General features: G+C 40.2%; 1 protein-coding gene and 1 pseudogene across 1 annotated transcript in view; one reads left to right on the top strand and one right to left on the bottom strand.

The window, feature by feature from the left end:
* Positions 1 to 6871, top strand: part of LOC128071020 (U2 small nuclear ribonucleoprotein auxiliary factor 35 kDa subunit-related protein 2-like) — a 41844-nt gene extending 34973 nt beyond the window's left edge. Inside the window, exons 8-10 of the mRNA XM_052664016.1 lie at positions 2187 to 2242; positions 2911 to 3020; positions 6447 to 6871. Of these exons, the coding sequence (XP_052519976.1) occupies positions 2187 to 2242; positions 2911 to 3020; positions 6447 to 6871 (591 nt within the window). The remainder of the gene's footprint in view (positions 1 to 2186; positions 2243 to 2910; positions 3021 to 6446) is intronic.
* Positions 6872 to 10169: 3298 nt separating this feature from the next.
* LOC128070898 (actin-related protein 2/3 complex subunit 1A-like) lies at positions 10170 to 11265 on the bottom strand (annotated as a pseudogene).
* Positions 11266 to 13303: the final 2038 nt, after the last annotated feature.

Below are 13303 nucleotides of genomic sequence, written 5' to 3'. Positions count from 1 at the left end.
TTCCAGTTGCAGTGTGTGGACTTCTCATTGCAGTGGGTTCTCCTTTTGAGCATGGGCTTCGTAGTTGCAGCTTGTTATCTCAGTAGTTGTGGCACACAGCCTTAGTTGCCCCGAGGCATGTGGGATCTTCCTGGATCAGGGATCAAGAACTACCTGGATCAGTGCCATGCACTGGCAAGTAGATACTTATCCACTGAGCCACCAGAGAGGTCCAGACCTTCACTTTTCTTTTGTTGTTGAGTTACTCAGTCATATTAGACTCCTTGCTGCCACATGGACTACGCATTCCAGGCTTCCCTGTCCATCACCATCTCCAGAAGCTTGCTCATACTCATGTCCATTGAGTTGGTGATGCCATTCAACCATCCTCTGTCATCCCCTTTTCCTGCCGTCAGTCTTTCTCAGCACCAGGGTCTTTTCAAATGAGTCAGCTCTTCTCATCAGGTGGCTGAAGTATTAGAGCTTCAGCTTCAGTATCAGTCCTTCCAATGCTCATTCAGAGTTGATTTCCTTTTGGGTGGACTGATATCCTTTGGATCTCCTTGCAGTCCAAGGGACTCTGAAGAGTTCTCCAACACCACAGTTCAAAAGCATCAGGTTTTTAGTGTTCAGCCTTTATGGTCCAACTCGTACCTCCGTACATGAATACTGGAAAAACCTAGCTTTGACTACACAGACCTTTGGAACCCACATCTCCTGCATTAGAGGCAGTTTCTTTACCACTGAGTCACCACAGAAGCCCTGACTACTTTACGCACATACTTCTTTTGCAATTCATAGATAAAACTGAGGTTTTTTTAGAATTTGAAGGTAAATAGCAGTTCTATATTGAGCAGATCTGCTGGCATTGTTTTTGCAGCTGCATTTTTGTAGTTCTTGCAGAATTTCAAACTTTTTCATTTATTGTATTTTTTATGATTTCCCGATCAATGACGTTTGATGTTAATAATCCAAAAAGATTTTGACTTGCTGAAGGTGCAGATGATAGCCTTTTTTTTTTAGCAATGAAGTATTTTAAGGTATGTGCATTTGTTTTTTGTTTTTTTAGATACAATGCTTTTGCACCCACTCTTAATAAACTTCAGTATAGTGTAAACATTATTATTACATGCTTTGAGAAACCAAAAAATTTGGGTAACACATTTTATTGTGGTATTTTACTGCAGTTGTCTAGAAGCAAACCAAGATATCTCGAGATACGTGTATGTTATTTGCCAAGCTTATACTTATCAGGCTGGTAATTCATAAATGGAAAGCAATTAGTAAGTTTTTAGTATGAAAGATTTATAAATATTTGTTATGGAAATTTAAAAAAATTTTTGGTATAACTGGTTTAATTACCTTTATGTTTTCTTGATCAATGTTTTAAGGCCTTACACTCTTCTGTAGGAGTACTATTATATACAGTGTAGTTCATTACTGATGTCGACTCCACCCCCCCCCCCCCGCCCCCCACCTTTTGGGGAGGGGTATGCTCTAATAAACTCTAACAAGTTTGGTTAAGTTTGAAAAGTATTTTGGGGAAAAAATCTAAAGTTTACTATGAATGTTAGAAAATTTTTCTACTGTTATATAAATAAATATATATGTGCATCTGTGTCTGGAATTCCAAGATGTGAGCAAGAGAGAAAAGAACAGAAAGAAACGGCTTCAACATTTCAACAAAGTAAAACTAACATTCTACATATTTTACAATGTTTGTCAAAATGAAAATTTGAATTTTATGGCTTATGTTATAACTGATTTACCTTTCCTATAGTCTCATGCATATGGAAACATTTCATATTTTTTGAATACTAAATCTGATCTACAGAGATCTAATAGTGGAGGCCTGCAGTGCTGCTGTATGATAAAGATGCCTTTGGGACATCCTGGTGGTGGGGTTGTTGAGACTGAGTTTCTGCTGCAGGAGGCAGAAGTTCGATCCCTGGTTGGGGAAGTTTCACATGTTTGGATGGTGCAGCAAAAGAAAATATTAATTTTTAAGAAAGTTTTAATAAAACTGAGAGTATTATCTCAGTTTGGGAATCTTTTGTTGGTAAGCACATTGTGTAATACTAATGTATTTGTGTATTTGATAGCTGTTAGACAAAGTGTATTTGATAGCTGTTAGACAAAATGTATTTGATAGCTGAATTTTTTTTTCCCCTAAGTTATTTTCTATAATAGACTTCATTGCTCTTTAGGTCAGTTGCAACCTGGAACCTCATCTGAGGGGCAATGTATATGTTCAGTATCAATCGTAAGTATTCTGAACGTAAATATATACATATTTCCTGGTACATCTGTTTTGTTTATGTTGACTTCTGGGATTATCCCACTGACTATCTCTTTTATATACATTGAAAATGTATGTATCAATAGCTGATACAGGAAACGTGTTACATTCTTTGTATATTTATATGGTTTTAAAAGATTCTCAGTAGCTATTATTTATTAATTTAGTAATTAAAATACAAAACTTGGAAACAAGGATAATAGAATGGAGAATTTAGAAGTATAAATTGAAATTAAAGCCAATACAGATCTTCAGTATATTTTACCAGCTAAGAAAAAATTAATGTATCATTGTTTTGTCTTGATATTTGCTTCAGTCATTACATTCCTAACTGATTACATAAACTACTGTAGAGCAATATAAATTGTAGCCGAAAAAGAACATTTTCTGACAATGAAAACACTGCATTTTTAATAATCAGCTCTATCGGAGTTTGCATCCTTCAGAACATTTTGGAGGGACAGTAAAAAGGATGCCTAGTAAATGTTGAGTTTTAGAAGCTCTAATAAAGACTGTCAGTAGTAACTTTAGGTGGTCCTATGGTAAATTAACAAAAGGGTTTTTTAATAGATGATACAGTTATATGTATATATTAGAACATTAAGGTTCATCTGTTAATTTGTGGTTTAAAGGGAAGAAGAATGCCAGGCAGCCCTTTCTCTATTTAATGGACGATGGTATGCAGGACGACAGCTTCAATGTGAATTCTGCCCAGTGACCCAGTGGAAAATGGCAATTTGTGGTAAAATACAACATGATGATTTTTTTCCCCCTTGATTGTTCCAGTTATATAAAAGGAGATTCTTAGCAGGAAAAAATACAAGCTTTAAAGAGAATTTTTTAAAAACTGAATAACAATTTCCACACCTTTTATCTTTCCACACATGTGAATTATATAAAGGACGTAACATTTTAGATCTGTAATAGGCCATGTGGGTCATGTTACACTATGAAAAATGAGTTCATAGTGCATTGGTGGCAGAATCAGGTTATCTAATCTTTGATTCTGCATTTTGTGTACAACGTTAAGAAGTTGCATTTTACTTATTACAATTTTAGAGATGTTTTCTGTTTTTTGGCTCTTCTCACTTGAGTGTTTTTTTTTCTCTCCATCTTTTATCGTTAATGAACCTTCTGTTGTTTTCTGTTACGTAATCCTGTCATATTTTCTGCCTTCCATGAAACACAGTTTTGTATATTAGAGATTGATAATAGCTGTGTGGAGTGTGTTAAGGGTCCAGTCAGACTAATTTATGGACACTTGAGACTTTCATGAATACATGGACTTTACTGAGACTATCTAGCCTTCTTATTTTTAAATTTATTCCTCTCAGATGGGCTTAGCCCAAATGTAAGTACCTCAGGTTGAAAAAAGATGCTATTAATGCCTTTGGGGAACACTTCTCTTTCCCATTACTCTTCTTTGTTTGCTTTGTATTCACTTCTTAAAATCTCTTATTTAAAAAGTAGCTTAAAAATTCTGAATCACAAAAGCTGTTTTTTCTAAGCTTGCTCTTTGTCAGCTTGCTGTTCATTGATGCTGCTAGTTTTAAAGCATAGTAAAGTGGGGTGGGAGTAGCTTTTAAAAGGAAAACTAAAAGACCAAATTCAGCAGAAGTTTTAAGACTTGTAACATGAAAGGGTAAAAATAGTTTTCTCTCTAAAGTTCAGTAGTTTTCTCAGTTCATATATACCCCATTTGACTTCCCCTGAAACAAGAAGCTATTCTGCTTTTCTAAAAAATAACAGCAATGTAGAGGAAAGCAAAAAATTTAACAAAACATACCCTTTTAAAGTGCACAGCCAGTGTTGTTGTTTTTTTTTTTTTATCATGTTCACAACTTTGTGATGATCACCTCTAATTCTGGAACATTTTCTTCACTTTCAAAGAAATCTGACATCTGTTAACAGCCGCTCGCCATTCTCTGCTTCCCCGTATATTCTCTATATATTTGCCTATTCTGGACATTTTACATAAATGGAATCATATAACATTGACCTTTTGTGTCTTAACTTCATGGCTTAGCACATTTGCAAGATACATCCATATTGTATCAATAGAATATATGAGAACTCTGTCCTTTTTGCATATGAATTATACTGCTTTCTATGGTATATTGTTGATTTGTTGATCTTGTTTAGTCACCAACTTGTGTCTTGACTCTTTGCAACTGCATGGACTGCAGCACGCCAGACTTCCCTATCCTTCACCATTTCCCACAGTTTGCTCAAACTCATGTCCTTTGAGTCAGTGGTGCCACCCAACCATCTCATCCTCTGTCATGCCCTTCTCCTTCCTTCACTCCTTCCCAGCATCAGGTCTTTTCAGTAGGGTTGGCTCTATACATCAGGTGGCCAGAATCTTAGAGCTTCAACTTCAACATTAGTCCTTCCAGTGAATATTCAGGATTGATTTTCTTTAAAATGAACTGGTTTGATCTCTTTCCTTTCCAAGGGACTGTCAAGAGTTTTCTCCAGTACTGCAGTTCAGAAGCAATAATGTTGATAACATTTTAATTTATTTGTTAGTTGATTGACTCTTAGGTTGTTTCCGCCTTTTGGCTATTATATATAATGGTACTGTGAAAGTTCACCTACAGATTTTTATGTATGTTTCTCTTGTGCACATGATTCATAGCATAATTGCAAGATCATATGGTAATTCTTACAGAGAAGGAATTGGCAACCCACTCCAGTACTCTTGCCTGGAAAATCCCGTGGACGGAGAAGCCTGGTAGGCTGCAGTTCATGGGTCACTGAGAGTCAGACACAACTGAGTGACTTCACTTTCACTTTCATGGTAATTCTAGGTTTAATATTTTGAAAAACTGCTTAACAGTTTTCTAAAGCAACTGAATTATTTTATAATTACACCAGCAGAATATGATTTCCATATACCCATAATACAGTTACTTTTCTTTATGTTTTACCCATCCTGTCAAGTGTGACATACTGTCTCATTGTGGTTTTCATTTGCATTTCTGTAATGGCCAGTTATGTTGAACATCTTTTTATGAACTTGTCATGTTTATAATCTTCTGAAGGAATGAGAAGTCAGTTGTCTGTTTTTTACTGGGTTACTTGTTTTATTATTGAGTTGTAAGTATTCTTTAGGTAATGTAGATAGAGGCCCTGTATTACACATGTATGCTGTGCAAATAAATTTTACAGTACACTTTTTTGCTGGTGTACTTTGAGACACAGTTCTTAATTTTGATGAAATTTACTTCATCTATTTTATTTTATTTTATTTTCCTTTATTTTAATTTACAATACTGTATTGGTTTTGCCATACATTGACATGAATCCACCACGGGTGTACATGCGTTCCCAAACTTGAACCCCCCACCCACCTCCCTCCTCATAACGTCTCTCTGGGTCATCACCATGCACCAGCCCCAAGCATGCTGTATCCTGCGTCGGACATAGACTGGCGATTCAATTCTTACATGATAGTATACATGTTACTACTTCATCTATTTTAAAAGAATTTTATAGTTTAAGTCTAGGGTTTATCTTAAGTTAGCTTTTGTATATAGTGTCCAGGACGATGGTATCTGTTTCACTTTTAACTGTTCTACGTATTTGAGAAATTTACTGCTATTTTACTAAGCCCCAGTGGGATTATTAAAACAGATTTAGTTTGACAAGAATGTTTTGTGTTAAGAGACCTTGGTAAATTTGAAACTACTATGCTAATATTTATCATCTTATTTTAAAATACAAGGAAAATATATGTTCTTGTACCTACAGAGAGTGCTGCCATTTCACTAGTAATTCTCTTACTACTACCACTCTGCTCTCAAATCACACTGCCACCTAGACTCCAAGGAGTGTGTTCTTCACTATTAACTTGAGTTCTTCACTGTCACCATGTGACATGGTGAAACTCTAGGGAAGTGTGGTCACAATTTGTTTGGTTGTGTCATCCAGTGGGGAAATGGGATGTTCTTACTAAGTTGTGAAACTTTACCTTTTGTAATGGTAGTTGGTTAGAACATTTGAATGTTTTTGAAATCTGTGAGTCTGAACTGTGAAATCAGTTTGGACAAGCCATTTTAAATACATGGGAGAAAATAGTCTTATCACACTGGTACGCCAGCACTGTACCTTGTGAAAAGGATGAAGTGCCAGCAGTAAATGCTGTTTCCTCACTGTGCCCTTGCAGGTTTATTTGAAATACAGCAGTGTCCCAGAGGGAAACACTGCAACTTTCTTCACGTGTTCAGAAATCCAAACAATGAGTTTTGCGAGGCAAATGGAGACATCTACCTATCTTCAGTTTGGACTGGCTCCTTTGGAAAGAGCTCAGTGAGGAGAGTGAGGCTGGACCACCGTGATGACTACTATAATCGACAAAGGAGGAGGAGGAGCCCTGTGCAGGCCCACTCCTACAAGAGGAAAGAGAAGGCTGACAGGAAGAGGAGGAGTAGTCACAAGGGTGAGAAATCTCACAAACATGGGTCTAGAAGCCAGGGAAGGCACAGTTCCCAAAGCAGTGGAAGAAAAAGGGACCACAGCGACAGGAGCAGCAGCCAGAGCTCCTCCAGGTCCATGGGCCATGGTGGGAAGAGGTCAGGGAGCAGAGACTGAACTTCTCAGAGCCACAAATCCAAATAAACTTTTTTTATCACTTTAACTTACTTCGTCACTGTGTTCTTCAGTGATTGTATACCCTATTATGTTGTTCAGTTGCTGAGTCATGTCTTACTCTCTGTGACCCCCTGGATTGCAGCACGCCAGGCTTCCCTGTCCTTCACTGTCTCCCCGAGCTTACTCACACTCATGTCCATTGACTCGGTGATGCCATCCAACCATCTCATCCTCTGTCATCCCCTTCTCCTCCTGCCTTCTGTCTTTCCCAGGATCCAGGTCTTTTTCAGTGAGTCAGTTCTTCGTATCAGGTGGCCAAAGTATTGCAGTTTCAGCTTCAGTATCAGTCCTTCCAATGAATATTCAGAACTGATTTCTTTTAGGATTGACTGGTTTGATCTCCTTGTTGTCCAAGGGACTCCCAAGAGTCTTCTCCAGCACCGCATTTTGAAAGCATTAATTCTTTCGTGCTCAGCCTGCTTTTTGTTTTTTAATTAAAAAATTTTTTTTGCTCAACCTTCTTAATAGTCCAGCTCTTTCATACATGACTACTGGGAAAACTATAACTTTGACTATGAGGATCTTTGTTGGCAAAGTTATGTCTGCTTTTTAATACACTGTCTAGGTTTGTCCTAGCTTTCCTTCCTAAGAGCAGATGTTTTAGTGAACTGCTTTAGTGAACTCTGTTCTTCTTTCATTCTGCATCCTTTCCAGTGGAGATTTCTTTTCCAACCCACACACAGCCCACAACTGGGAGCCTACAGGGGCTTCTTCCCCTCCCCTCCACTGATCTGTGGTGAACAAGTGGCTGTGGAAGTGTTAGGGGAAGCACACTGACTGAAACCACCCACCCTGGTCAGGCCCTTTAGTAACCATTTGCATGAGTTGTATTATGACAGGAGATCCTCGTAAGGAATATAGAACTAATAAGCCACCACCAACCAGAAGAGTTAGGGAGAGGTCAAAAGGAGACACCACGTTTCTTTCTATTTCCCAGAATCCCTCTCGCTAGCATCCATCTTGACTGAGCGATGTGTGCACCACCAGCAAAGACTCTGAATTAGAATGATTGGCCAAAGACCACCCGGAAACTAATCCCATCACCATAAAACCTGAGACTGCAAGCCATATGGCAGAGCAGTTCTCCTGGGTTTCCTTACCCTACCGGTCTCCACCCGGGTGCCCTTTCCCAATAAAATCTCTTGTTTTGTCAGCACATGTGTCTCCTCAGACAATTAATTTCTGAGTATTAGACAAGAGCCCAGTTTCGGGCCCTGGAAGGGGTCCCATTTCCTACAACAGAAGCAGTTGATCTCTGGCCAAGGTTATGCTCTGCTGTGTTCCAAAGGCACCATAGCCCACTGCACTCTAGTAGTTGCTACCAAAGCTGATGAGGCCTCTCCTTTCCTCTTTTTCCTCTTTTCCCTTCAGCTGGGGATCAAGCCAGTTAAAGTTGTGCGAGCACAGCTTAGACAGTTAAAAAGCCAATAGGGCACCTGCCTCTTGAGGAATCCTGTGAAGGGATAAGCAGATTGCAAAACAGACCACACTCTCAGAGCATTCACACAGTTTCCTGTTACATGAGGCACATATTGGTTCAAACAAAACACTGAACCCACTCTTCTGTGGCCTCTGCCTTTGAGGCAGATTCCTTGACTTGTCTTCTCTGCTGCTTTTCGTCTCTCTTCTCTATGATTTATAAGAGCCTAGGCTACAGTCCATGGGGTCGCCAAGAGTCAGACACGACTGAGCGACTTCATTTTCACTTTTCACTTTCATGCATTGGAGAAGGAAATGGCAACCCACTCCAGTATTCTTGCCTGGAGAATCCCAGGGATGGGGCAGCTTGGCAGGTTGCCATCTATGGGGTTGCACAGAGCTGGACACGACTGAATCAACTTAGCAGCAGCAGTAGGAGTTACTTCTGAGCCATCCTAAAGAGAGCCTTTCTTATTCAGGGAGTTGTCAAAAGATGAGTCACTGGTTGGCCACAGCAATCTTTTTTTCTGTTTTCCCCTGCATAGGTTTCATGGTGCCTTAGTCATAGGCTGTCTTAATTACAGTGCATACCCTCAAATATAGATTTTATATAGGGCAATGAGAGGTCCCGAGGGGGTGTACTTGGAAGGAACTGTTGCAGGAAGGGAGAACCCCTTCCAGGGCCTGAAACTGGGCTCTTGTCTAACACTCGGAAATTAATTGTCCGAGGAGACACGTGCTGACAAAACCAGATTTTATTGGGAAAGGGCACCCGGGTGGAGAGCAGTAGGGTAAGGGAACCCAGGAGAACTGCTCTGCCTTGTGGCTCGCAGTCTCGGGTTTTATCGTGATAGGATTAGTTTCCGGGTGGTCTTTGGCCAATCATTCTAATTCAGAGTCTTTGCTGGTGGCACACTCATTGCTCAGTCAAGATGGATGCTAGCAAGAGGGATTCTGGGAAGTGAACGGACAACTGGTGTCTCCTTTTGACCTTTCCCGAACTCTTCTGGTTGGTGGTGGCTTGTTATTTCCATATTCCTTATCAGGATCTCCTGTCATAAAACAACTCATGCAAATGGTTACTAAAAGGCCTGACCAGGGTGGGCGGTTTCAATCAGTGTGCTTCCCCCAACAGAACTATATTTAAAAAAATAAGTGGACATGTTATCTTGAAAATGTTTATTTTAAATTGCCTCACTTATAATAACCGTTTATAAGTTAGAAATTCCATTTGCAAATGACCCTAATGGCTGTTTTCAATGAACAGTTCTCAATTTTCAGTGGGATTTTAATATAATGATCTTCCTTACGTATCTCACTATACAGTATTTTGTATTTGTAATACCTGTACTAATAGGTATCATGAATACCTAGATTTTGGTTTTATACAAATGAGCAGTTATTTTTGCAGATACAGTTCATTTTAATGATTGTGTCAGCACTTAAACTAGAACGAGTTGCAGAAGGTGGAAAAATAGGTGAAAGGAATCAATTTGTATATTTAATATTGAGGGTTTTAATTTTTTTAGCAGGCAATTTACATACCTTCCCACCCCTTCCTTCAAGTTAGTGTTGACAGTTTTCCATAATAAACTACTTAAAGGGAAGCTTTTGTCAAGAATGGAATGAAATTGCAAAACAAAACAACCCCCAAAACAAAACCCAAATCACTGCTGCTTTTTAAAAACCAACACTTTACCCAGTTTTTTCAAACAAAATACACTGTGAGGGTTGTGCTGTGTGCATCTTCAGTGTTTCCAGGTGCTGGCTCCCCTCCAGATGGCAATAGCGGAGCTGCCATGGTGCAGCCTGTCCATGCTCATGCTGGGTTTGGAGCCTCGCTCAGCTTCACATTATCTGAAGCTGCTGGATGGAAGGTCTTGAAATCCCAAATGGTCATGGTTCCGTTGGTGCCAGTAGCGCAAAATATGCCACAGGCTGCCTTGTCCACCTTATAATGAGTAATGTTGTTCTGGTGGATCATCTTCAGGGCCGTGTTGTGGTCCTCAGTAGTAACCCACTTGTTCATGTCATGGAAGCGCTCCACAGCTGACATGTGCTGGATGCTCTGTTTGGGGTCGTCTAGAGATGAAGATCAAACAGTCACATCGTCATAGTTAAAGAGCATGGGGCAGCAATCATGACCGGCAGCCACGACATTGTTCTCTGAGACGAATGACTGTCTGGAGGGATTCAGAGTTGAGACCTGCACACTCTTTGTTGTAGCACGTTGGGGTGGTAGCTGACCCAGGCCAGGCGGCTGCTGCTGGCTAAGAAACTGACCCTGTGTACCCAGCCACTGGTGCCACTGCGACTGAACTCTGACATCAGGTGACTGAAAGGCATCTTGCCATCCTAGGATGTACTGACTGGCTTCTCATCCACTTCTTTAATGTAGGCAGAAAACACTCTGCATTTGGATGCACAGGATCCCCTGCCAGCATGACGTCATTGGGGATTCGAATCCAAGCTGAGGACTGTGGAGCCAATCGGCTTTTTAATGTGCTTGCTCACCCACCAGTCATTTTCAGACTTGAAGTAGCAAAAGGAGATGAGTCATGTTCCGCTATCCCTGGGAAATTTGTTCTCTGTCGAGGACCACTTGACAAAAGTGGCGGCCTGGTTAATTCTCAGGATCACCAGGATTAGATTCTAGACACCCTCCTTCTGACTCCAGACTTAGGCGTTGCAGTCGGCCTGCAAGTGATGGTGTGGGCACCTGTGATGTGTCCATTGTGTTCCTTGAGCTCATGAACTTTCACCCGCTGGCCCCCATTCTTATAGATGTGGACTTCATGATTACTGGAGCTAAGGGTGATCTGGGTCTGAACCCTCTTCCAGGCATGACAGGTGATTGGCTCCAGTAAAAACTGGTGCAGGGACATTATTGTTAGTGTTTTCAAAGGACAGAAAGCTGGGATTAGGCTTTCCAGACTGACTCAAAGCATTGAATTCACAGACTCTGGTCAGTCAACAAGAACAGGCTCCCCGTAGACATGGGCAGAAGACCCTCAAGTTGTTATTTTTTAATACCTGTTATCTTAATTGTTCACTAGAAAATATTCAAGAGTCAACTGTTGCAAAGTCCTAAAAGTGGCATTTATTGAAAATAGATAAAAGTCTTGAGTAACACAAGATCCACTTTTTTTTTTTAACAAAGTATATGAAAACTAAATCTCCATTATCTTGTCTGTGCTTACAACAAACAACTACATTTAACAGAAAATGAATACTTAACAATTTACTGAAAAACTGAAAAATTTTCAGCAATTCTCCCTAGTTTGACTAAACTTTTGGAAGAGATAAAAACACTACATTTGTAGGGTAAGGGAGTTAGAGAAGGCAAGATTTGGAAAAAGAACGAGACTGGCACTTTACAGGAACAGATCACCTTTAATGAGGTAAGAAGGGGCATCAGTCAGATTAATGAGCTGCTGCACTAATCCAAGAAAAGAGTTAGTGTATATAGGCATATATGGGTAAATCTGCCGCCTTAAGGGTGCCAGTTCTCCAAGGTTGTTGAATTAGTTTAACGGCTGGTACAAGGAATTCTGGAGATCGCTGGGCGTAGTCAACCTTAATGTCCATTTTTTCTTTGGGTGAGTGAGTTCTTTGTTTTGCATAGAATTGTGGGGAGAATTTGGAGGGGAGTTTTAACTCCAGGCTGTTTCGAGCTGTGTAACTTTTCTTCATTCCAGAACCTAAGGAATATATATAAAAAGAGAAAACAGAGGTGGGTGTCCTTAATATTCAGGGCTTCTTTGTGTTGGTAAATGAGGGTCAGGGATTTGTGGTCTGGGAGGAAGGAAGTCTAAGGCCTGTAGTTGATTTTCTATTCTAGCCTTCAGGGTCTCAAGCAAAAGAACAGTCTTGACTTGGTCTCAGGAAATGGCTTGGATTCGGTCTTGGAATCACTAGAAAAGATTAAGCAAACAAGTCCCAAAGGTGAGTAGAAGGATGATAAAAATGCATGATCCAAGAAGGGGTGAAACCCAAGGCATCCAATTCCAATCTGTTAACCATGACTGCCAGGGGTAACTTCATCTCTGGCTCATTCACGAGGCTCGATCTGTAAGGTTTTTCGCAGCTCCTTGGACTATACCCGACTGGTTGGCATAGAAACAGCAGATTCGTCCAGTAAAAGGCACACCTCTCTTCTCTGCAGTGAGTAGATCTGATCCCCTTCTGTTTTGTAATACTATGGCTGCCAAGGAATCAAGTTGATTTTGGATAGTTATTAGGCCTTGAGCTATTTCATGGAGGCTGTCTGATAGGTCTTTAGGTAGTGCCTGATAGTTTTGAATGGAGGTGGTTAAGCTGGTGGTTCCGATTCCAGCCGCTATTCTTAGTCCTGCTAAGAGGGGAATGAAATGTATGGCTCATTTTATTCACTTGTGGATGAGAAGAATAGGCAAGAGTTGATCATTGGGGGCTGTTAAAATGTTTGGACTGGAGTGTATGAAGGTGCGGGTTCCGGTCCAGTTAGTAAGTAGACAGAGGTATGTAGATGTCCCACACAGGAAAAATAGGCCAGGTGTCCTAATACAACAGCTGAAGTTGATGACGAAGAGGAGTCGAGGGAGGGTTTTGATTGTTTTTTCAAGGACGCTCAGAGACCCCACTAAGGTGGCTCCAACGATAGGAGAGGTGGAGGAATATGTTGAGCGAAACTGCCCTGTAAAGGTTAAAGAGTGTCTTGCAGAACAAGAAACATTATATATAGCCTTTCCAGTGGCAAAGAGTAAGGTGGAGTTATGGTTGTACATGGACTTAGGGATTGTGCCCACGGGTTGTTCATATGAACTGTTTGGGGAATTTTTGGATGTGCAAAAATGAGCTGGTTATAACAGTTACTCTCTGGGTGACAGGGCTTCCTATTAGGTTTTTTGTTGAAGGAGGGAAGTTTGCTGAGTAAAAATTTTAAGAGTATGTCTGAATTTCTGATTTGGTCAC

Source organism: Budorcas taxicolor, chromosome Y (genome assembly GCF_023091745.1).
Source record: "Budorcas taxicolor isolate Tak-1 chromosome Y, Takin1.1, whole genome shotgun sequence".
In the NCBI taxonomy this organism is placed as follows: Eukaryota; Metazoa; Chordata; class Mammalia; order Artiodactyla; family Bovidae; genus Budorcas; species Budorcas taxicolor.
The sequence above is the reverse complement of the archived record's forward strand: the minus strand, read 5'-3'. Positions and strand labels throughout refer to the sequence as shown.